Here is a 25,254-nt window from a genome sequence, read left to right on the forward strand (position 1 = left end):
CCAGGAAAAAGAGGTAGTCATGTCGTCACAGATGAAAATCCAACCCATTTAAAATATAAAATATGCGACTACGAGAGCCTCTTCTGTGACGACCTTGGTATTTCCTTTGAGAATCACGGAGAGAGAGAAGCATGTTTGCCTCTTGGAATGGGAATACTGGATTGAAAAAGCGTGGTAAAAATTGGTTAAATTATTAAATAATTAAATATTTAACTACTATTAAAATTGTTCTGCCATCATCCAACTTGACAACTGAGTCATACAATTCATCATACAAATCAGTTCTTATGGCATCACACTTCCTAATTCAGTGGATGTACGCTGTAATAAGAATTCCCGAAACCTAACAAACCAGTCCAACTTCCTAGTTCCTATCGCCCCATCGGTCTCTTTTCCTCAAGCGAAAATCCGTGAAAAACTAACTCCTCTTTAAAAGATTAATCCTTACTCTTCAGAATGAAAAAGTATTACCATCACATCAGTTTTGGGTTCCGCTCACTTCACTCCACTGTGCAGCAGGTGCACCTTGTTATGGCAGAAACTATTGCCGTTTCTACTGAGCGAAAACAGTATTGTTCGGGTGTCTTCCTAGACGAGGCTTTCGACCGGGTATGGCACCCGTTTGCTGTGTAAACTCAAGAAATTTCTTCCCTATACCTTTTATCTCATCTTCCGATCCTACCTGACTGATATTGCCGTGTCTGTCAGAGAACATCCCTTTCCTTTTATATTCCAGAAAAATGTGGGGTCCCTCAAGGAAGAATCCTTGGTCCGATTCTCTTTAAAATGTACACTGCTGCCACATTCCTGAACAGTCATCTCCACATTTGACGACACGGCTATCCTCTCCTTCACTCCCACCCATCCGTTGTAAGCTCCTATCTGCAAAGTCACCTTACCCTATTAGAAGACTGATACCGGATATGGAGAGTCAAAGTGAAAGAAAGTAAAAGTTTTCAGTCACTTTCGCACTAAGAAAATCACTTTGTCCTCCATTATGACCGAATGACATACTGATACCGACTGCTCACATAGTACGATACCTGGAACTGTACATGGATAAAAGACTGCTGTCGAATCCAGTCATTCTCCTGAAACGACAAGACATGAACCTTCGTTAAAAACACTAACTGAGACTACTTGACCAACGATCTCACCTAACCTTTTTTTTTTTTTTTTTTTTTTTTAATGGATACCAGGGACTGGAGGAGTTCCCTCCTGAGTACTGCAGCTGAGCTGTACAGCTTATTGTACTTTATCCCCGGCTCCATATTTTGGGGGAGGGCTCGCAACACAAATGTGAACTTGAGCCCCCGTTGTACCGGTGTTCTTCCATCGAAGAAACTCATTTTTGAAGGGGGTTGGGACCAAATTCAGGGTCGCTGAGATCCGTTCCCGCCCCTTCCATTGATGAGTGCCGTGTCAATTTCTTTCAATTGCGGCCACCGGTCCCCTTAGGCGTCAGAAAAAGTCCAGAGGCGACGGTGGGGATCGAACCCACGACCGCGGGATCTAATAGCCGAGAGTCTGACGCCTTAACCACTCGGCTACCGCGGCCCCTCCCCCTAACCTTAAAGCTGACCATTTACACAACTCTCATTCGTCCGATATGGACGTACGGAATGGAAGTTTGTGGCTCAACCAAGCATTCCAATTCATTCAGTTGTCCTTGAACACCTGGTTCGTTGTTCGATCAGAAGATAATGCCGCAGATCTTGCATCTCGAGGTTCCAATCTATCGGGCATTTCGACGCGAAATATCTGGTTTCAAGATCTCTCTTGGGTTGCTCGTCCTTTTCATAAATGGCCAGTTAATTAATCTCTTTCTACGGGATTTGCAAGAGATCAAACCTATAACTGCTTGAGTACCTTATGAAGTCAAATCACAAGAATCTTTCTCTAGGATTCTTCTTCTTCTTCTTGGCAAATATCTGCATATTGTTTCTGACACTCCGAGTCTATATGCCTACGGAGTGCGCAGTGTCCAGTTAGCTGTCCATCTATTATTCTAATCCTAGCACGTCCTAGATTTAGTAGTTCTACCGTTAGTTTCTGCTACAGTCCCATTGAGCGGAGGTCATATTATTAATCCATTGTAGAATGGATCCGCGTTTTTGGCAGTTTGGTAAGCCACAAACAGTTTCAAGGCTAATAGGAGTCCTCATTGAATTTTCCTTGGCCAATTTATCGGCCCCCTGTGTGCCCTGGCACCCAAGATTTATGTAACAATATTAATTTTGTACTGTTTATAATTTATCTAAACATATGTTGAACAATTATAAAAATTAAGGTGAGTGACGTTAAAATTAGGTTGGCCCTGCAGACAAACGATATCAAGTAGGTCTGTTTGTCGCTTGGAGTCAGTGGCAGTGATTGTCGAACCTTTGAACTGTACGCACCTATTTTTCGTAACCGACTTTTTCCCGAACCTATTAATTAAGTGAACACCTACCGGCAAAAATTTATAACCTCAGTGAAGGCATCACGTACGTCACCAGATCCCCGACCATCTGAAGAATATATAATCCTATACGCTTGATTTGACCGACAAATTCTGCTACCTCGATCTGAACAACATTACCTCCATCAAAAACACCAGCTGATTGCACATTAAAATGTTTTAGTTTGAATAATATTTAGTTTGGTTTACTTTGTTAAGTTTTAGTATTTCCCTGGCCAGTTATGGTTAAGAATTTGTTTGTATATGTTAAATGCTAACAGAAGTAATAGCATTGATTTATATTGAAGTAAAGAGATCAGGGATGAAGCCATGTAGGTGGGTTGGAGAGTTGGAAGAGATGACAAAAATACCCTTTTATATACTCATTGACATGTTGGAAGAGGTTGCAATTGAAGATTTTTTCCATTTCCAAGATGAATTCTACAACCAAGAAGATGGATTGGCAATGGGTAGAAGATTGCCCTCAATTCTGGCGGATAGTTTTTCTTCATTTGGCTCCATGTGGGGTGATTCCCCTATTACATCCCCCCTTGGATCCGCTACTGGTCATGGTTGATCATCCCAAAAGCATTGGAGAAATCAAGCAGCACAGAGTGCATACGTGAATATCCCACGTCGTATGTCTTCATTAATTTTTTGTAACTATGTTGATGTCGAAAACAGATTGAAAAGGTGAAAGCGGTGATCGAGTATCAAGTAAGTTATTAATTTGTTTGTAATGATTTCTAGAGCTTTAGTTCAATCACATCGTCACTCCCGAAGATTTTGTTTATTTTGGCCTCTCGTTGTTAACCGAACAATACCTAATATTGTCCTTGACAGAACCTTGAATGTATGATTAAACGACAACCAACCTGCAGGCGGTCTCCTACAAAATGTAGCACTACGATTTATATTCTAAATAAATAAATCTACCAAATTGCGCGTATCGAATGTGGAGCTGATAATTATATTTCAAGTGACGCCAAAGAGCTGAAATGAAATCAAGACGCTATGATATACTACTAAATAATAAGATATAATACTAAACCCTCTTTTACGACGTCAGTCACTAAGGTTAGCGAAAAGAAAAAAAAAACATTGAACACTTGTGTAACAACCTAGGATACAAAAATAAATAACAAATCCATTATATTTAGTGGTCTATTGACCAAATTACTTCTTTCAATTACTCAACCTTTTTATGTAAGGTTTTGGTCGAAATGAAAAAGCTAGTGTCACGAGCGGGATTCGAACCCACGACCTTCACGCCGCTGCTCTTGAAAAATGGCAAAAAGAGGGAAAATTCGAAAGGTAGTAGGTTGAGACGGGGAGTTGGTGTCCGAGTGGATCGAAGTCACGATAGCTCAAGTGGCAGAGCAGCGGCGTATTTAGCCGAAGGTCGTGGGTTCGAATCCGCTCGTGACACTAACTTTTTCATTCAGCACTAGTGATTGTTAGAGCAATTTTATTGCAAAAGGGTTCTTGAAAGTCAACAGTTTGCCGGAGTGCGAATCCCAAATTTTTAAACGCTTTATTTTTTACGAAAATTAATTTCTTACTTCTTCTAAAAAAAATGTTATTAGGAAACTATACTGAACATACGGAATATTTTAACGGAGCATGCACTTCAAAGGCTGCGGCCTGGAGATTGGTACTTAAATCAATTTTCCTAGAGGGAATATTATTTCGAATATAGAGTACCACGCTCCCATGAGCTCTACCTCCATCAGAAACCTCAACCTCTTTAGAAAAATCATTATAACCTCTCAACATAAAGGATTCCGTTTCCTTAAGATGAGTCTCCTGAAGAGCGAGGATAAAAGGAGTATGGTCCACCATGATCTTCTTCAAAAAGCAATAACTATTTTTCAGTCCTCCTTCATTCCATTGGATGATTGATTCCATATTAATTTCAAATTTTCAACTTTATACCTCACACGAGTCAGCTTCACTGACTACATAAGCTAAAATCACCCATCATTTACACTTGTTATAAGAATTAATGAAAAGTAAGATATTAAAATTGAGTTATTAACTCATGGTTGATGTAATATAGGCACAAATTCACAGACGGGTGTGCACATTAAATTCACAGACGGGTGTGCACATTACCCACATGTGCTGAGTTGGGCCTATCACTTCTCAGAGTCCATCGACACTCTGACAGTTCCAGTTTGACAACAGATTGCCGATGGGTTCTGACAATCACCTACCCCTTAGGTTATGCTCCGTGTGCTAACTACAGCTAGGTCTTTCCAGTGTGTTTGAATGAAATAGCTGTTGTTAGCACACGATGCAATCAGTAACATTCACACCCTCATGCACTCTTAAATACAATCATTCCTATTTACATGCCTTACATACTTACACCATTCATTCAGTTAGGGTGATTGAGTACTCAATATTCCTCAATCACCCTTAATATGTATACATAAATTTTAAATATGATCTTGTACATAATCTAATCTTAATTCTAAATTTATGCAATGTACAAGTTCCAATCTAAATAGTATACCAACTTATGCACCTTGATAGTTTTTGGCATTAAATAATAATAAATATTTACTCTAAAACATATCTATTTTGATTGATAAATAACATTTTTGCAATTTTCGTGATGTCAGATGGGATCTTTTTTGAGTATATAATTAACCCCCTTTAGAGAAGATCCTGTCAGAGAACAGAGGTTGCAGGAATACACAATCTGTTCAATGCTAAATCGTACAAATTAGGAAATTACGTTTTCTCTCATTCCAACAAATCATAGGTCCACTAGAAGTTCTGCTATATACGACTCAACTTCAAGAATAGCAGAAGCTTTTGGATCTTGGACCGTTCTCATACTGAAAACTAACTAATTAATTTCTTGCCAAATTTTGGAATTTGATGTGCTTGGCTGATTAAATGAAATTTCAGCTGGAGAACTATCAGCCTCTTTGTGAGCACAAACTGGGATTCTTCTCCAAATCCTTTTATTTTTTGTGCTGGAGGTCAAGAAAGATTGATTAACTTATTGCATCATTCCTTTCCTGGTTCCCAAATAGATGACTTAAGGATTCAAGTGTATTTGTCCCCTAACAGCTTAACCGATTCACTTAAGCCTACTGGAGTATGAAATAATAAATTAAAAAAAGGAAAATAAAGTGACAATAAAAAAGAAATAAGAATTTGGAAAAAAAGGATAAACACTAACACACAAGCTTCACTAACAAGTAAATAAGTACATTTGATTTGAGTTCACAGTTTGGGAAGGTACTCACTTGAGAATGACTCACGAAAAACTAAGCTTAAGGCAAAATTAAAATATAAGAGGCCTAAGAAGCAGGTAAATATTTCGGTTTCAGTGAAGCGATGACTGCCTGAAACCAGACTTTAACGAACTTTGGACTTCAAAGCGAACAAATAAAACCGAACTTGGTGCTTGTTGAAAATGGTGAAGGTGAACCAATTCTTTTCTTCTTTTGGTCCATGCGATTCCCTGATTCATTTATCCCCTCTGTTATACCTTATAGGACCTGAGCTAGCAGAGCTTAATACCTATTTTTTAGTTATACTACAATAACAATTTCAAAAAAACATTTAAAATAAATTCTAACAAAACCAATGCATTGATATTTTGAGATGAGAAATGAATAACAATAATAATTTCAATGAATTATTTCTTTCATCTTAGCCAAGACCTTACTTTAAAAAAGTAATTAATTGAAATAATTAGTGAGGTCAATTATGACCGCTAAATATGTATGGATAAATATAATAATAATAAAAATGATCATAGAATAATAATTATTGCTTACTTAATTTTTTTATTTGTTGACAAATTACTTACGTGGCTACGTAAATGAATTTGCTATAGAATATAAAAAAATTTTAAAATGTTTACATTTTAAATAAAAGCAACAAAAAAAAAAAAATACAGAAAACTTACTGATTCTATTTATTTATACATATTTATTACTTCTACGGTATTTTGCATATTGTAAATAAAATTGTAAAATTTGAAAAAGTAGATAATTTATTAATTTAAAAAATGTTAATTATTAATTTATTTATTGGTCAAGAGATTCTGGATTGGGAACATTGAGCTTGTTATTGACAGCTTGTTATTGACAAATTGAGTAAAATGTCTCCGGTCTCCGAGAAAACTGGATGGGGCTAGAAAGAATTCTTGAGGAATCGAAAGAATCAAACTGGGAGTACGGGAGTTGAATCGAAGGAATAGAAGAGGAGTCGTCAAAGTTATTGGAAGAATCAAAAGTTGTTGAGGAATCGTCGGGAATCGTGTGACGTAATCCATCCCCTCCAGTTTCCTGAACTGAACCGCACTCACTTAAGGGAATCAATTGGGTGGTCGATTCTTTTAGAAGAGTCGATTCTTTGAATTTTGGATTGAGTTCAGTGAGTTGTTCATTGATTCCGTCTGACAGCCTATTTCTTTTGTGTTCAATTTTAACTTTTTCCGCAAAGGCAATCCATTTTTGAATAAGGCCAGAGCCTATCAGGGACTGACTATGCTTGATTAAACATTATTTTATTTTTTATTTTCATTTCCATAACTTGTGTTTCATATTTTTATCTTGGGCAATAACACACCATTATCTTGGACAATAACGCACCAAGGTGTTATGAGAGCCCTAACAATTCATGCAAACTGGAGGCTGACAAGGAACAGTCTTTAAGTGCCTTTCCAGCCCTCATCCACCGCTGTCATAATTCGCTAGATCATTTCAGCCCCCAACGCATATTTATTTCAATATAAATCCTCCAATAATCTCACTTGCAATTATTTTTCTGGTCTGTCCATTGTCTATTTACTAAAAACACCGATGTTTTATGAAAAAGGTTAAGGAATTTTTAAGATTTTTTATAAATATAAATCTTATAGTACAATAAAATATTAATTTCCTTTCATTTTATATAGAAAATTAGTAACAAAAATCCAAGGCAATAAACCATTGAACAATGTGTTGATTCGTCTTCAGTATGTTATGTATGCTTGTCCTATTTGTGAAGGTGCGCCAAAAGTAAAATCGAACTGTCGCTATAAAATAAAGTTCTGCGAATTTTTGATCTGGATGTAAATGCGTTGTGGTTGGTGAATTTTAGTTTAAATCTTTAAATGAGATGGTCGAGGGAAGGCAATCAACGACGTAAAGCAAATGACGTGCTAATCTGAAAAAACCTCTCATAAAAGAGTCTAAAAAAGGAAAATACAAAATAGAAAACTTAATATTGTACGATGAAAGAAAAGGGATGGAAAACACTAAATATAAATTAACAAATAAAAATAAATTCATATGTAATCAAATAATAAGAAATTGTGGATACACGTTTTCATAGAGACAATTGCGTTTTAACTGAATGTGAAAACGGTTGTAATTGTGTGAAAATATTTTGTCTTACATTATACTCCGTCTATTTCGTGGCTGAGATTTTAAGTACGTACATTTATAGAAATATTTGCATAGAGTGAACAAATAACTCCTGCATATAGTTCTTTTTTATATTTGTATCATTTTTTATTGTTATATTAGTTAATACCTAGTTAAGTAAAAATATTCTAGAAAAGAAAGAAACCAAAGCTGTGGCCCCGCGTGGTGAGGTGGGGGTGGGGCCTGGGTGTGGCGGCGGCAACGGTGTGCCCTGTTTCTGCATACAAAGCATTCAAAGAAATTAAAAGAATCTCCTCAGACTTGCCGGAATTTTACCTTCGACAAGACTTAGAGCGACGTCGCGATACAAGAAGGTTCGCTAATTCACGACAAGAAAGAGAGGATACTTTTTTTAGCCGATGCATCGACCGACGAAGATGAAGAAGCACAACGTGCAGGAACTAACAGAAGAGTTATATATCATCAAGCAGCAAACGTAGAAGATTCTCCCAACATTTTAGAAGGAATTTATCCACGTCTTGAAGTCGATCGTTATAGGCCAAGTAGAGCTGAACGTAGCCCAATACTAGCCGCAATACTGGAGCATCAGCGGTCCTCTACAGTGCAAGAAGAAAACACCGAACAAGCAGCTAGGTACTTTAAGTAAATTTTAACTTTAAATATTCCTATTGTATAACTTTTACCTCTTACAGTTTAAGCACCGAAATTGAAACCCCTGAAAGGAACGAAGAAAGCATTGATATGCCGAACACTGACAATCGACTGAGGTACTGTTACAAAATTTTAACTTTTAATATTCTTATTGTATAACTTTTACCTCTTACAGTTTAAGCACCGAAATTGAAAGCCCTGAAAGGAACGAAGAAAGCACTGATATGCCGAACACTGACAATCGACTGAGGTACTGTTACTAAATTTTAACTTTTAATATTCTTATTGTATAACTTTTACCTCTTACAGTTTAAGCACCGAAATTGAAACCCCTGAAAGGAACGAAGATAACACTGAAATGGCGAACATTGATAATCGACTGAGGTACTGTTACTAAGTTTTAACTTTTAATATTCTTATTGTATAACTTTTCCGTCATACAGATCCGGAAATATTAATGACACGGAAGAGCCCAGTTCTGAGATTAGTATCACTAATCTCAGAAACAGGTACTGTAACTAAATTTTCATTTTCAATATTCCAATTATATAACTTCTTATAATTACAATAATATATTATTTTCGTTTTTAAATTATATAGAAAAACTAAAAATTAAAGGAGCGGGGTGGGCAGGGAGCAAGGGTTTCCATGCGGAGACCCTACCGTCCAATGTAAGAATGAAAGCTATAAAGACTAGTTTAGACTAGCTATATAGCACTATAAAGACGAACGGACGAAAAGGAATAAGTCGTAAGCAATTCTAACTAATATTTTACTCACTTTATCTCTTTACAAAGAAGCAACAACCTTTACAACCTGGAGATCGGAAATGGCGAATCTCATGGATCTTAGGGTTTATTTAAAAACAAACTTGAATTGTCCCATGGTGTAGGAGATAAGTGAAAGATAAAGAGTAACTTTCTTTCCCGCTCCGTCCTTCCTTGATAAAGGAATCGAGAACGTTTCTCCGGAGATGCCAGTCACAGTTTCTGACACCTATCCCTACCAATAAACTACAAAGTCTTGTTCAATAGTTTTGCCGTTTTCAGATGCAGAGCTAGCAGGATGGTCTCGAGGATTGCAACAGGTTGCAAAATTTCCTTCTTTGTGAAGTTAATTTTTTTTGTAGATATAGAACTACGTTAACAATACGGTAATAAATGTTACAATAGAACAGAAAAATGGCATGTTTTCTGTTTATCCTCAAATCGCTATTGTCTGAACCATACATTTCCATGTTATAAGGATTTACCTATTTGTAAATGTACACTTCATTAATATACTTTTTTGTGTAGTAGAAGACTCGTATTAACAAACTTTAAAATTTTTAAACATTTTAGAACGTAAGCATGTATAATAGAAGATTTTGTTGTGATTCATTTAAAAATCCCTATTGTTTCCACAGGTATATTGCTTAAAGAAAATGAGCGTCATAGGACGATGTACAAATCACCCCCAAGATCTGTTCATTTGCAATGTCGAAAGTAATTTTATATATTGAATCATCTTGGAGAGATTATTTAAAGACGTGCCTATTAGGACACTCAAGTGCCTAAGTAAAACCAAAGCTTGTGAAAGAAGTGTATACCGTCGGGTACATCAGTACCACTGTGCCTTATGTTGAATAAACATTACTGAGTGAGGTCAGCAAAACCCAGCGAAGACACCTTCACCCCCAAAGAAAAGTTTGCTGTACTTACTGAACCGAGCAACTGTTCCTCGAGGCCGTACGTCGAGTATAACGCAAATGGATATATAATTCTGCATAAATCTGTAAGATGAAAATCAAACCGCCGAAATAATGGCAAGCTGTGGACACCTACGCGTCTAAGAAGTACGTCTGTTCAAAATATCAGTGTAGGCAGTACCATTGAGTGCCAAATGCTACAGATATCTTTATCCATACACGAACTATCTGACAAGCAGCCGACTGTTCCACTACAAACGTCTTTGCATATTCCTTGTATCCACAGTAATATATTGATATATTAATTTTAACAGACGTAAATAAAGGCATCGTTATATCATATTGTATTTTTTCTCTCATCTAACTCTTAAATGAAAAACAGGTTCTTACGGAAGTTAAGATCTTAGCCCCTTAAAAAATTTTTGCAAACCAGGTGAAGATCTATATTTCCATTACAACAGGATGTTGTAAAGAACTTTAACTCCATTATATTTAGTAGTTTGATTGACCAAATTACTTCTTTCAATTAATTCATCTTTTTATGCAAGGTTTTGGTTGAAATTAAAAAGTTAGTAACACGAAAAGTGGCATATTTCGAGTTACGCCAGTTTTCTTGTTCAGTGACGGATTTTATGCTGTACCGGAGTCACATTTTCACGTTATGAAAAACATCAAATATGTTTTTCGTGATGTGACATTAATATAGACCCTGATGATGACCTTAAAATAGGTAGAAAGCTTGGCAGTAACAAATGCATTTGCTTTTCTCTTCAAGGTCATACCTTGATGTATAGCGTTCGTGAATTATTTTAACTTAATTTCTTTTATTTTAATATTAATAGCATTCTTAATTATAATATTGCTTTGTGTTATTTTATACTTTCAACGATTTTTTAATATTTTAATTACAATATTTTGCATAAACAATATAAACTTAATTTCAATAATTAATTTTTTATTTCCGAATCCAAATTTGTATTGTAAATAACTAACTAGCAAATAGTATATCTGGATTTTTGACGTTTTGCGTTTTCGTTTGACGTTTTGCTTTTTCGCCGAACTCTTGGAGAAACGAAAAACCAAATTGATGTATCATGACAGCTTTTATTGCTAACAACCGTAATGGCGTGTACTTAATGCATCAAAAAAAAAAGTAAACTTCCATTTGTTTCTTCTGTAAAATTCTTTTTCATGTGGGTGTGCGATATAAGCAGCCAGGTAACTGTAATAAAATTTAACTTTTAAGATTACAATTATATAACTTTTACATCATCGCAGGTCGACGGCAAAAAACAAGTCAGAAGAACACATGTACAAGTGTTTAATACTACGTGTATGTTACAATGTATAAATTTATATACTGAATATAATCGCTTTTTTTATACTGTTGTTTTTTGTTCTCTCACCTAACTCTTAAATAGAGGCTAGCAATCAACATCCTCACTAAATTTGAATAGGTTAAGACGTAACCCCTTAAAAGACATTTATAATCTTGGTGGAGATTTATTTTTCTATTTCACCGGACTGTTGTAAATAAAAATGAAAATTGTAATTAAGTTGAAAATTGAAACCATCGGCCCTTCACACTCATTCTCGCTAATAAATACATTCACTCTTGTAATACAAAAGGAAATACAACAAAATGAGATATCTATCAGTGCTATATACTATAAAACTCAGCATCGTTATCTATCAGTGCTATACACAATAAAACACAGCATCGTTTACTCAAAAAATGGAACATAGGATCGAAATACTAGTTTCCCTGCTAAAACATAATTCTCATTCGGTGGTATTCCCACACGCTCTCTTTACAGAGCCAAAAAATGACACGCTTCAATAAAAAAATTTCTAGATATTTTTCATTATATTGTTAGAAATAAAATTGATCAAGACCAATTTGGGTTCAGGAGGTGTGCCCAAGGTGAAACTCGAATTTTACCGAGAAAAAAAAATATATCACCCTTTTGATTGAGAATCGGAAAGAGGAGGCAAGGAAACCTGTTGTTGCTTTTTGGCTAACTTAAAATCTCTATTTTACCATTTAATTTGAATATATCTGCTAAGTTTCAAGATGAAAAACAATTTAGTTATTATTGGGTTGTCCGGAAAATAATGCAGGATTTTGGTATTAAACAAAAAAAAAGAAACTAGTTACTTTAAAGCAATGTTCTTTAATCAAAATAATTTCNCATTCATACAAATGAGTAATCCTGTAAACGTAAACAGAATATTTTATATAGATTTTTTTTAATGAAAACTTAAAATCCTGCATTATTTTCCGGACAACCCGATAACAAAAAGAAAATTTGATAGCTCAATCGAAGTTTTGAATAATGAAGGAATGTCTGAACTTATCGCTCTTTGCAATGGTTTGACGTTTCGTTTAAACTGATTTAAACTTTCTAGGGGGTGTGGATCGATTTGCTCCCGAACAAAAACAAAAAAAGTTATATTCATATGCATTTATTTATATAAGAAGTGTAATGTTGACTACGTGGTCTGCTTTTCAATGATTAATTTTAAATTGAAACTAAACAAGATTCTTTATGGGATGTTGACAGTTAACAGCTTAATACTATATTTAAAAATGTTAATGCTGCTAATTCTACTTTCGCCGGATATTACAAATAAACAAAAAAATTATGCAGGATGTTTCATTATGAGATTAAAAAAAAAAAATAACGTGTTACATAAAGCTTTCAAAAAAATCTTGTACATGGGGAAGTCAAAGTTTTAAACGATGAGAAATATTTAAGTCATATAGATGACAGAATTCTTTTATTAAAGGCAAAACTAAAGACTGAAATGAATATTAAGATTGGCTTAAACATATGAGTAGAGTCGAGGGGTTAGTTAACGGATTTTTGTTTCTTTATTGGGAAGAGAGTTGGCGTTTGGCTGTCAGTACTAGAACAAAATTGTTCAATGTGAATGCAGCTCAAAATCAGCGAGTTAACCTTGGATTTGACATTGAGAAAAAGATGAGGAAACGTTCTAGACAATGCATCAAGAGTGATGGATTGGATTTCCTCTTCCAAAATTTAAATTTTATAGTTTTGTGATTTTATGGTTTAGTTAAAGACAATTAAAGACAATAACGCAGACGTCGACTCTTTTACGAGAAAACTGTTTATGTTTGAAAGCATACATAATCAGTAAACAAAACCCGTCGTCCTCATAACAAAAATAAAAATTGGGGATTCGCATTGTTCGCATATTTGACCGTTAAAACTGGAAATATGAAGATCCTTTAGACAAACGACTAGTGCGGTATTTTCAAATGAAGACCATTTTTTATAATTTGATCATCTATCAGCATATGCTAGTTCATAATGATAAGGAACCTTTAATAACTATATGCGTGTTTAGTGACCATTAATTAATGATTATTTGGTGATCGTGAGATGCTGTCTGGTGTGATGTAGGTTTAGAAAAACCTTTACTTTATTGTGACAACGTTTCGATTTTTATAGAGATCATCTTCAGGGTTCAAAGTGTTTGTTTTCTTTACAGATGTGTCATTACTGTGTGTCGTATGGGGACCTCAACACGACAAGTAACGACACATCTACACAGAAAACAAACACTTTCAGCTACTACTTTATACTATCAAAACACGTTTAATATTTGCATAAAACAATTAAAAAAAAAAATCAAGGAAAACATTTATTCTTATTTAATAAAGCTAAAATTTATTCGAATCGTAATAATTAAATAGACAAGTTGGTTTACTTTGATGATGTCATCAGCGAGGATATTATATATCAGATATATATATATATATATTGGGTTGTCCGGAAAATAATGCAGGATTTTAAGTTTTCATTAAAAAAAATCTATATAAAATATTCTGTTTACGTTTANTCCATTATCAAACCGCACCACTAAAAAGTCAAGAAGTATCACAATAAAACGCTTTCTGGGCATAAAAAACGTACGAACTAATTTATTTACTAGAGTGACGTTACCACCCTGTATAGAGTTATCGGCCTGTGTTATCACTCTAAAAAAAAGTTTGATGATTCAAATCATAAAACTATAGAAACATCACAGAAAACTTTCATTATTTCGAAAATTTATTCGAAAAAATCGAATTAATTAAAATGAACTAACTGGTTTATAATTAATTAACGTTTTTAGTAACGATAAAAATATCTCTATCGTGCGCGGGATTCAACACTTAGATGCGCCGCTACTCTACCACTTGAGCTATCGTAACTTCGATCCACTCGGATGGAAAATTCAAAAGGTGGGGTTGAGATGGGCAGTTAGTCTTAGTAACAGAGTGGATCGAGGTCACAATAGCTGAAGTGGTAGAGTAGCGGAGTATCTAGCCGAAGGTCGTGGGTTCGAATCCCGCTCGTGTCACTGACTTTTTTATCCCAGATAAAAACCTTAATTAATTGAAAGATATTAATTGTCAAGCGGAACCCGAAAACTAGCGAATTTAACTGGTTTACTTTGATAATGTAATCAGTGAGGTTATTTTAACTAAGAATTTCACTATTAAAAAAAGCGGAATTCGGTCCCTCGACCCTTGTCTCAATACTCTGCTACTCTAACCACGTGAGCTATCGATTAATAACAAGGCCTCCAGTTCTCTATGCTTTTGCTAAAAAAGAATCTTCCAGCGGATTGTTTATTATCATTGTGCAAACACACTCGACCCAAGGGCATTAAAACTGATGAAACCGAGTGGGGAGTTAAAATGAATTTAGCCTCGCCTCAATGTTCTTAATTTCATTTCTTGTTTGACATGTCACCAGTACTTGTTTCCCTCCTGGCCGTGGCGGCATCCCTTCTCGCCTATGCCGTCTACAGGACTAAGAAGATCTACAGGACGTGGAAGGATCGCGGGGTGAAACACGAAGAACCATGGCTTTTCTTAGGTGAGATCACAGATTACGAGCTTTTCATCTCTCCTGCTATTGCGATGCAAGAAGTGACATTTGACCGACCATTTGGTTAACTTGCAACTATCCACTTCCGTGGACCCTGGGTTTTCGATAGTACTCCCCCCATTTTATTTAAACTCATAAATACCCCGTTTCACACTACCGCAATGAAAGCAATGTCTTCAACAAAATGAGAGGCAGTACTATAGAACACCCATTCTCATTTAATAAAAAACGAAAACCCAGCACGAGTAAATACTATTAAAAAACCAACAGTTTAAAGGATCCGTTAGCATTGTATTCAGGGTTATCAAGTTTTTATGCAAATCAATTGACAATGGATTTGTCGTTGAACTTTGAAAAAGGTATGGCAACTATTTTTCATTTAACAACTAATAGGACAAGTTGTCAGTAGATAGGACAAGTCAAAAAGAGGTTGCTTGTTGGTTAACCAACAAAAGAAGGTTATTTGTAGGTTAATTATTTGGGCAGTAGGTTATATATTGCATCCTTCTCCACATCGGGCAGAAACTATCCCACTTTTCTTACAATGACCATATTTTTCAGCAACACTTTTTTTTGTAATAGGTAGTAAACAATAAAAAATTGGTGACTAGTTATACGAGCTGAATTAGTTGAAAAATATGTTTATTCTATAAAAAGTAGGATATTTCTTGTTGTCCAATGACAACAATTCTATGTTATGGTTACATAACAGTAGTTGTTGTTCTCTTACTTCCTAGGTTATTTGTCGAGAGAAAGTGTTAAAAAATATTACGAGGAAACGATAAAAAATAGGTTGCCGTTATACGAAATGAATTAGTTGAAAAATATGGTTATTCTAGGAAAAATAGGATATTTATTGTTGTCCAATGGGAGAATGGAGGTCATGTTATGGTTACAAAACACAAGTAGTTTGTTGTTCTCTGGTTTGTTAGGTTATTTGATCGAAGAAAATATGTACGGGTTATTCGGCTAAAACGGAGTTTGCTCCATTGGGTATGTGGTGCTTGAATTGTTATACATATGCCAAGGTTTCGGCTCTATATATGGCTTTCCATGGGGCACTACAGCAACATAAAAATGATTTTTGCTTCAATTTCTTTGAATTGATCTGATTTCATAACATAGAAATAATATTTACATTTCTCCTTTATACGGAGGTTGTTTGTTTTATTAGTCATCCATCTACAAATGTAGTAGGTTATTTAAGGGTTATCCGACAAAAGTCGGAACTAAAAATTAGAATTGAAGGTAATTTCCTGAAGATGGTCCTTCAAAAGGCGAGCCTAGGCGAGAGGTTGAAAGAGGTGTGTGACCAGTTCCCGGATGAGAAGATGGTCGGATTTTACGAGTTTATCAGTCCAGCCCTGGTCATCAAAGACGCCGAATACGTCGAAGCGGTCCTCATCAAAGACTTTCCTCATTTCGTCGATCGTGGATTCGAAGTAGATGAGAAGACGAACCCGCTTGACGTCAGCATTGCCACCATGACCGGCAAAAGGTAAGGCTTCGTTTATAAAACTTCTGGGTCATGTACTTACTGTTGTTTTTTGCCAAGGTGGAGAGCTTACAGAAACAAGCTTTCGCCGATATTCACAACAGGGAAGCTGAAATCCATGTACGGACTTATGACGGACGTAGGTGACAATTTGATGAAGGCGATATCCAGAGAGAAAAAGGAATGCCTGGAGTTGAAAGACGTCCTGGGACGTTTCGCCATGGACGTGATCGGATCTTTCGCTTTCGGCATGGACGCCAACACCCTGGCCGATCCCGAGTCCAAATTTAGAAAAATGGGGAAAAATGCCGTCGATGTCAACTTCCAACAATTCCTCAGGTTAATGATTATAACTAACTTCCCAAAATTGTCCAAAAAATACGGCCTGTCTTTAAGCCCTAAAGACATTCAGGATTATTTCGGTAACGTCATCAAGGACACGATTAACTACAGGATGGAAAAGAAAGTCAGGAGGAACGACTTCCTCGACCTCATGCTCCAGCTCAGGGAGAAAGGTTCCGTGGAAATAACGACTAAAGACCCCAGCGATGATTACCTGGCGATCAGCAATGAGACATACTCGACAGACAAATTTGGTAAGCTATCACACAACGACACAAACCATTACCATAAATTATAAATGAATAGGTTATATATTGTTTATCAGAAAATAGTTTGTTTGAGTATATTAACGTGTATCCACGGTAGGGGGAAAGTAGGTTGGTTATTGGTTAACGATGAAGGGTGCCAGTTGTCTAAACATAAACGGATTAATATATAAATAGTAGTTAAGTTTTGTTTTCTGCGAGGAATGGTTATCTGCCAAGAGCCTTTTGTTATTAACCGAAGAGTAGGTTATCGAGCCAGCCCTAAATAAGATTATGTTAAACATAAGACTAATTGTTGGTTATTATGAGTAGTATGTTATTTTAATTTTTTAAATAGATTATTTAATAAATCTAATAAAGTAATAATTTGTTACCCGTAGTGTAGGTTAGTCAACCGTTATCGTTTAGAAAATAGGTTTTTCTTTGATTATTATTAAAAAAGGTAAATTGTTCACATCATATCCATAAAGAAAAGCGGTTATTCATGACTATTTTCTTATAACCAATGAATAACCTACCCAACCAGTAGGTGAATAAAGTGACATATAAAAAACAAACGACTTTTTTATTTTTTATTATAGAAGTGACAGATGACCTGATGGTCGGCCAGGCTTTTGTATTCCTCACGGCAGGTTTCGAAACGACAGCTATACTAATGAACATGACGTTTTACGAATTGTCCAAGAATCCAGAGATACAGGAACGAGTCAGGAAGGACATAAATGAGAAAGTACGGGAGCACGGCAGCCTCAGCTTCGACTCCGTCAAGGACATGTCCTACCTGGACATGTGCTTGAAAGAGACATTGAGGAAGTACCCGCCAGCCCAGATGCTCTTAAGAACCTGCACTAAAGAGTACACATTTCCCAACGGCCTCGTCGTCAAACCGGGCGAGAGATTGATCATCCCGGTTTTCGCAATTCATCGCAGCGATGAGTACTACCCTGACCCTGACAAATTCGACCCTGAACGCTTTGGCCCCGATGTCTTCCAGCGGCCGTGCACTTTCTTGCCTTTCGGCGAAGGTCCGAGGGTCTGCATAGGTAACCGAAATGATTTATTAAAAAAAAAAAAAAAATTATTGAATGTATTTTCCAGCGATGAGGTTCGCGATACAGCAGATGAAATTCTGTCTTGCAAAGGTTCTCATGTCCTACAAGATCAAAGTGAACCCTAAAACAAAAGAACCGATTGAACTAAAAAAGAAATCGTTCATCACTACTACAAAACACCCGATTTATTTCGACCTAGAAGGGATTTCTTCATAAACTTAAATTTTTCTTTTTTGTATGATTTTATCTTAAATATAAACAAAAGTCGACAACTAAGACATTATATTTATCGATTATTCCATTAAAAAAAGTTGTGTGTTGGTTATCCAACGAAAGGTAGTTTGTACATTGGTTAAAGTTCATCATTCTTGGAAAAGTAGGTTATGTACTGATTATAATATGACAAAGAAACCACCAGGTAAAAGTCGGTTATGCATAGTTATCCGCATCAAACCAGTGCGCGTGGTGTGGCACTTATTGATGATGGACGTTCCATCAGGTATGCGGCTGTTGTCATCGTTGTTCCATACGAACCTCTTCCTAAGAGGCCTCTAGTCGTTTTCGAGAAACTGCGTCTTACCGTGTCCAAATTTCGGAACGCAATGCTCCAAGAAGATTAAATCGGTATGGACTGATGTCTTTTCGCCCCGAAGGAGAACCTGAATTGACCAGAACTCACAGATTTACTCCCATTTTGTTGAGAACACAGTCATTGATTGGTCTTTGTACGATTGTTATCCTGAACTTTTTACAGATGAGTGTAGATTTGCTCTACAATCTCCAGATGGGCGTGAAAGAATGTGGAGGAGTTGAAATGAAAGGTACGAAGCTTGTAATTTTTTCCAGAGCCAACCTTTTCAACATAGCTCAATAATGGTGTGGCATTTCAACGGAGAGTCGCACAGAGTTAGTAGTTGTTTGTGGAGCATCTTTGATGGCCACTCGCTATATGGATAAAATTTTGGAACATCATGCGTTGCCTATCCTCGATGAAATCGACGACAATTTTTATCCTATTACACGATAATGCCCGTCACCATGTCGCTCGCATAGTACAAACGTACCTTCAACAGCATAACATCATGGTCTTAAGTCTTCTCTAGACTTGAACCCCATCGAACATTTATTGGATAACCCAAAAAACGAAGCACGTCAATCACTTCCTGATACACGCCACCATCTTGAAAGAATTCTTTGTGAAGAACGGGCTAACCTCCACCGAAGACATTTCTAGACTGGTAGAAAGTATGCCGAGGCTCTTCGAGATGAAATTAAGACAAGAGGAAGAAATACGCGATATTGAAATGTTAATTAAAAACATTTTTTCATTTTCCTTAGCAATTAAAAAAAAGTCAACTTTTTTAGACAAAGTAAACGTTAAACTTTGATTAATATATAAAAATATGTACAAATTTAGTTATATTACAAGTGGATGGAATTTTTTGCCTGACGGTGTAGTTATATTTTAATGAGTGATGTGTTGTGTGATTTGACAGTTCGATGGGTACCTGACCTGTTTGGACTATAAATAAATAAATAAATAAATAAAATTATCCAGGAGACCACGCTTATCAACAAAACTTGGTAAAATTGCTTTACTCAGTTTAATTTATTTAGATATATTTCATATTTTTCTTTAAAGATATCCAGTAAGCAAGAAAAAACGAAGTGATAAAGATTGCAAATATTTACAACAAAAAAAAGTGTTTCGAGTGTCGGTCTTATTGTTTTATCTTAAAAATTGGAATTTTTGACTATGAAGAGGATCGTTGTGCAATTTTTCGATTAGAGATTTCAAGGGCGAACGAACCGAGGTGGGGGAGTTGAACACCAAAGTCGCCTACTGACTTAATTGACCCATTGACTGTCATGTCGCCGGTACTTGCTTCTCTCCTGGCCGTGGCGGCAGCCCTTCTCGCCTATGCCGTCTACAGGATGAAGAAGATCTACAGGACGTGGAAGGATCGAGGGGTGAAACACGAAGAGCCGTGGCTTTTGTTCGGTAAGATTTTTTCACCCATTGTCTCTGTTAAAAAATAATTTAACGCACCTCATTTGAGTATGATAGTGTCAGGGTCATAGCAATTTTAGAGGAAAGTTGCGGTCAGTGTGAAGTTTCCATGAGACTGTCATGGGGACGACGACCATGTTGGTGTGTATTTAATACCAAGTATTTTCACTTCTGACATGAATCACGTCCGTTAAATGTCTTTGCATTCCCGTGAAAATATTCCTGATAACACCCCGATGAATTATTTCCCATTCATGAAGAACAGTCGTTTCCAATTCTTCTAGTGTGTTAGGACGTGGGTTTCAAAATCGTACTCGTAGCCTAAGTTGGCCCCAAATGTGTTCCATTGGGTTCCAATCTGGACTCCGAGTAGGCCAACCAAGCACTCAACTCCAACCTCACGCAGGTCACAATACTTGCTCTATCGAGGCTGGCTTATCCTGCACTACATGTTCTTCGGTAGTTTTGTAACCTACCTGGGAAACCATACAGCTTGGGACTACCTTTTCCTTAAACTCCTGGAGAAAATCGAAATATTTTGGACTTGTCTTATTCTTATCTCATTTCCCGTAATGCCCCGGTTTCTTAAAATCTGATGACGGATGAATCTATCCTCACATTCGTCTGTAGACGTAGGTCGACGCTGGCCTTCTAGTGTGAAGCCCTGCTTCTGAAGCGCCTAAGAACACTTCCTACTGTACAGTGGTTCGTACTCACAACGGACGGGACGACGAGGTTGGTGTCTGAGCCGGATCTGAGCCAAACTTTTTTTGGTGATTCTACACACTAAAATATAACACAAAGGACCTCATTTCGCAAAAAAAAAAAATCGCAAATTTAATTTGTATGTTTTTAATGTTGTTCTATGTGCTCAAATCAACATTGTAAATATAACATTTACAGCCTTTCTAGAGGAAAGATTGCCGTAAAAATGTAGCAAAAGCTATTAAAGTTTATCAGTAAACCAAAAATTGGTAAAAACCAAATAGTATTTTTAAAGTAAACTAGGCCATATTTTTTTTCTTGTGAAACTAATTAGAAATTTTGTTTTAACCCCCCTAGAGACCCTTAAATATTAATTTGTTTGAGTTTAAATTTATACATTTGTTGACACTTCGAATTTTTCTGATTTTTAAGAAGTCAAGAATTTGGTCAATAGACCACTAAACATTATGGATTTAATAAGAAAAAGAAGTATCACTTCACTAACAGCTAGCTCCCCGAGGCCATTTTGTAAGTAACTGAGAATCGAAATACACGACACTTGAAAAATATCAAAAAAGAGGGAAAATTCGAACGATTGTTGGTTGAGATGTCCGAGTGGTTCGAAGTCACGATGGCTCGAGTGGTAAGAGCAGCTGCGTATCGAGCCGAAGGTCGTGGGTTCGAATCCCGCTTGTGACACTTAACTTTTTCATTTCCACCAAGACGTTACATAAAAGGAATAATTAATTGAAAGAAGTAATTGGGACAATAGACCACTAAACATAATGGAACTAATATAGATATTAATATATTCTCTACAATTTAATTTATATCAACCAATACCTTACATAAAAATTAATTAATTGAAATAAGTTATTTGGTCCATCGGACCGCGAAACCTAATGGATTTAATATAATTTATATTAATGACGTTATCAGTATGACCACACTGGACTATGAGCAACTTTTTTGCTTCAGGTTGGAACTTGTAAAGACTGCAATCGCACAGCTGTAATAAAACAATAGAAAAAATGCCAATTTAATCAAAGAGAAACTGGTTTATTTTAATGACGTCATCAATGACGATAATTCAGCCAACGATCATATTATAAAAGTGCATCAAGTCAAGATCAAAACGTAACACTATAAAATACAAAAATATCAAAACCAAACGATTTCCAGGTTATAAAAATGAACTAATTTATTTACTTTAGAGACGCCATCACTCCCTACAATTAGCTATATAATTGTCTGTAGTCACAGTATCAAAACAAGTTTAATATTTGCATAAAACAATTTTTTTTTAAATCAAAGAAAACCATTATTATTTAATAAAGCTAAAATTTATTCGAATCGTAGTAATTAAATGGACAAGTTGGTTTACTTTGATGATGTCATCAGTGAGGATATTATATATCTCAGCTATATATATATTTATATATATAAAACAAACGAGCTAATTTATTTACTAGAGTGACGTAATCACTTGCTATAGTTAGCTATAGTTAGCATAGTTATACCTGTCTGTGTTGTCACTATAAAAGAACCGTTTGATTATTCAAATCATAAAACTATATAAACATCACAGAATACCTTCATTATTTATAAAATTTATTCGAATTAATGGAACTAATTAAAATGCACACTGGTTTACTTGGATGATGTCACAAGTGAGGATATTTTGACTAACGATTTCACTAAAAAAGTACACCTCAGCTTATGATCAAAAAGGACAAAAATATCGAAACAAAACGCTTTCCATAAAAATTATAAAGGATGGAGTGAGTATAACGTACAATCTTTATAAAAAAGGTAGATCCTACTTACAGTTAGTTCTTCTCAACCACCGAATTTCAAGCGTATAGCTCATCATTACGTATAGGAAGTTTTTTACAGGTTATCTAAGATCTTGATTTGTTTATAGGTTATCTTATTAATAAGAAGGTAGGTTACTATGGGTTATTTACTGCTGGTTATCTAAGTAGTGGAGGGTTTTTCAATGGTTATATGCCTAATAAACATTCAATAGCTGTTTTCTTTAACGATTTTTTTTTTTAAATGTTTGATGTAGGAAACTCGTGGAGAAACATTCTAAAGCAGACGTCCCAGGGAGAGAGGTTTAAGGAAATCTGCGACAAGTTCCCAGACGATAAGATAATCGGCATGTACGACTTCCTGCAGCCGATTCTTGTGGTCAAAGACGTCGAAGTGGTCGAAGCAGTGTTGGTGAAGGACTTTCCCCATTTCGTCGATCACGGTTTCGATGTAGACGAAAACACCAACCCAATGGATATCAACCTCTTCTCCATGACTGGAAAAAGGTGAACGGTAGTCCGTTTGTCTGTTTCTTTTTAACGTATGATTTCTTTTTCTTCCACCAAGGTGGAGAGCTTACAGGAACAGGTTGTCACCGATTTTCACCACAGGGAAGCTGAAGACGATGTACGGACTGATGACTGAGATCGGCGAGAACTTGGTTAACGCGATCGAAAAGGAGTCGACGGATTGCGTCGATTTGAAAGACGTGTTGGGCCGTTTTTCGACGGACGTCATAGGCAATTTCGCGTTCGGTTTCGACCCTGGCACCCTGGCGGACCCTAAATCCGAGTTCAGAACGATGGGAAAGAAGGTCTTCGAATTCAACGCTTTCCAAATTCTCAAATACGTCATCATCTTCAATTTCCCTAGCTTAGCGAAAAAGTTGGGCCTCTCCATCAACAACATGAAGGTGCAGGATTATTTCGTCAACATCATCAAGGACACGATTGTCTACAGGGTGGAGAAGAATTTCCGGAGGAACGATTTCCTTGACCTCATGCTTCAACTCAGAGAGAAAGGTTCCGTGGAAATAACAACAAAAGACCCCAGTGATGATTACCTCGAAATCGGGAATAACACTTACACGACAGAAAAATTCGGTAAGCTACCTGAAGATAACGCTAACCATTTCCATAAAATATTAATAAAAATGTATGTTATAAGTAGATTACCTGTGGGGGGGAGTTTCTCATTGGTTATCTTTAGATCTTAATGGTGATTCATCATGTGTACTGGACCATCAAAATGAGTCACATGTGTCATTAATCATAATGGCTGTCTTTCCTTGTATAGCATCTAAATAACCTACTCAGATCACCGATAATCAATGAATAACCCACTTGCCAAGCTAGGTCAGGTGTAATCAATGAAGTATATGATTCTTAGGTTATCTGTTTAAAGATTGGTAATGATTGGTTATATACAGGTTATATGTATATATAGAAAAATTCAACTTTGACATCAATTAATAACTATATTAACCAAATGTGCAAAACATTTTTTTGTTTAGAAGTGACAGATAACCTGATGGTTGGGCAGGCTTTCACCTTTCTGACAGCCGGCTTTGATACGACAGCTGCAATCATGGACCTCGTCTGTTACGAGTTTTCCAAGAATCCTGAGATACAGGAACGTGCGAGGAATGAAGTCAAAGAGAAAGTGCGCCATCACGGTAAACTTAGCTTCGATTCCGTCAAGGACATGACCTACCTGGACATGTGCCTGAAGGAGACGATGAGGAAGTACCCGCCGGTGCCCATGCTCATGAGGATCTGCACGAAAGAATACACTTTCGACAATGGATTGACCGTCTACCCGGGTGACAAACTGTTTATCCCCTTGTATTCAATCCACATGGACCCGACCTACTTCCCTGAACCTGCAAAGTTCGACCCTGAACGCTTCGGACCTGATGTCTTCCAGAAGCCCTGCGCCTTTTTGCCGTTTGGCGAAGGGCCGAGGATATGCCTCGGTGAGTAATCAATTATCACAATTTTATCACTAGTCCTAACCTTTTTTTATTTATTTTGATTACAGCTATGAGGTTTGCCTTACAAGAGATGAAGTTCTGCTTGGCAAAGATGCTGATATCGTACAGCCTCAAGCTGAACCGAAAGACTAAAGAACCATTGGTATTTAACAAAAAGACCTTCTTCACCACTCCTCAAGACCCAGTTTACTATGACCTGGAAAAGGTCGCCTTATAATCATTTAAAGTAAAGTGTTTTGAATTCCTTAGAGTTCCTATTTTATTTTACATACTAAACCCTATCGAACACCATTGGGACGAACCCGTACCAGAGGATAAAAAGTCAACCAGTGTTGCCAGAGAATTTGCTATTTGTTGGATGTATTATTGCAAAACAGCGAGTCTATCTAACCTCTTCCGATCTCCCCGTGACTTTGGTAAAATTTCATACTTGATTGCCAACAAATCTAGTCTTTTTTCACGAATAATTTGAAGAGGAATAACACGTTTTTATAAAA

The 25,254-nt window shown here is 36.3% G+C and overlaps 2 protein-coding genes across 5 annotated transcripts; both read left to right on the forward strand.

Annotated features, from left to right (window-relative positions):
- The first annotated feature begins 456 nt into the window (after window positions 1-456).
- On the forward strand, window positions 457-10,652 carry LOC106667254. The gene is made up of 9 exons (XM_014395101.2): window positions 457-609; window positions 3,125-3,157; window positions 8,168-8,469; window positions 8,529-8,603; window positions 8,663-8,737; window positions 8,797-8,871; window positions 8,931-8,996; window positions 9,285-9,830; window positions 9,893-10,652. The coding sequence occupies exons 1-8, from the start codon at window positions 457-459 to the stop codon at window positions 9,337-9,339; spliced, it is 834 nt and encodes a 277-aa protein (XP_014250587.1). The 3' UTR covers window positions 9,340-9,830; window positions 9,893-10,652.
- Window positions 10,653-14,615: 3,963 nt separating this feature from the next.
- On the forward strand, window positions 14,616-25,007 carry LOC106667404 (probable cytochrome P450 6a14). 4 transcript variants are annotated; one of them, XM_024225063.1, is made up of 9 exons: window positions 14,616-14,872; window positions 14,944-15,066; window positions 16,327-16,576; window positions 16,634-17,169; window positions 17,763-18,224; window positions 23,021-23,270; window positions 23,332-23,867; window positions 24,278-24,739; window positions 24,805-25,007. In XM_024225063.1, the coding sequence occupies exons 1-9, from the start codon at window positions 14,863-14,865 to the stop codon at window positions 24,972-24,974; spliced, it is 2,799 nt and encodes a 932-aa protein (XP_024080831.1). In that variant the 5' UTR covers window positions 14,616-14,862; the 3' UTR covers window positions 24,975-25,007. The 4 variants fall into 4 exon arrangements, with proteins under 4 accessions (XP_024080831.1, XP_024080833.1, XP_024080832.1 ...); XM_024225065.1 differs by lacking the exon at window positions 14,616-14,872 and having other exon boundaries at window positions 14,887-15,066; window positions 16,341-16,576; XM_024225064.1 differs by lacking the exon at window positions 14,616-14,872 and having other exon boundaries at window positions 14,956-15,066; window positions 16,319-16,576.
- Window positions 25,008-25,254: the final 247 nt, after the last annotated feature.

This window comes from Cimex lectularius, unplaced genomic scaffold (assembly GCF_000648675.2).
Source record: "Cimex lectularius strain Harlan isolate CLEC.00 unplaced genomic scaffold, Clec_2.1 scaffold10, whole genome shotgun sequence".
Taxonomy (NCBI): Eukaryota; Metazoa; Arthropoda; class Insecta; order Hemiptera; family Cimicidae; genus Cimex; species Cimex lectularius.

What these genes read in the sequence shown, in the direction of transcription:
- LOC106667254 (XM_014395101.2), top strand. Translation starts at nt 457, where the DNA reads ATGAAAAAGTATTACCATCACATCAGTTTTGGGTTCCGCTCACTTCAC. An exon ending in AACACCGAACAAGCAGCTAG is followed by an intron (nt 8,470 to 8,528) that starts GTACTTTAAGTA and finishes TACCTCTTACAG; the next exon opens with TTTAAGCACCGAAATTGAAA. An exon ending in AACATTGATAATCGACTGAG is followed by an intron (nt 8,872 to 8,930) that starts GTACTGTTACTA and finishes TCCGTCATACAG; the next exon opens with ATCCGGAAATATTAATGACA.
- LOC106667404 (XM_024225063.1), top strand. An exon ending in GCCACCATGACCGGCAAAAG is followed by an intron (nt 16,577 to 16,633) that starts GTAAGGCTTCGT and finishes TTTTTTGCCAAG; the next exon opens with GTGGAGAGCTTACAGAAACA. An exon ending in AGGTCCGAGGGTCTGCATAG is followed by an intron (nt 18,225 to 23,020) that starts GTAACCGAAATG and finishes TGTTTGATGTAG; the next exon opens with GAAACTCGTGGAGAAACATT.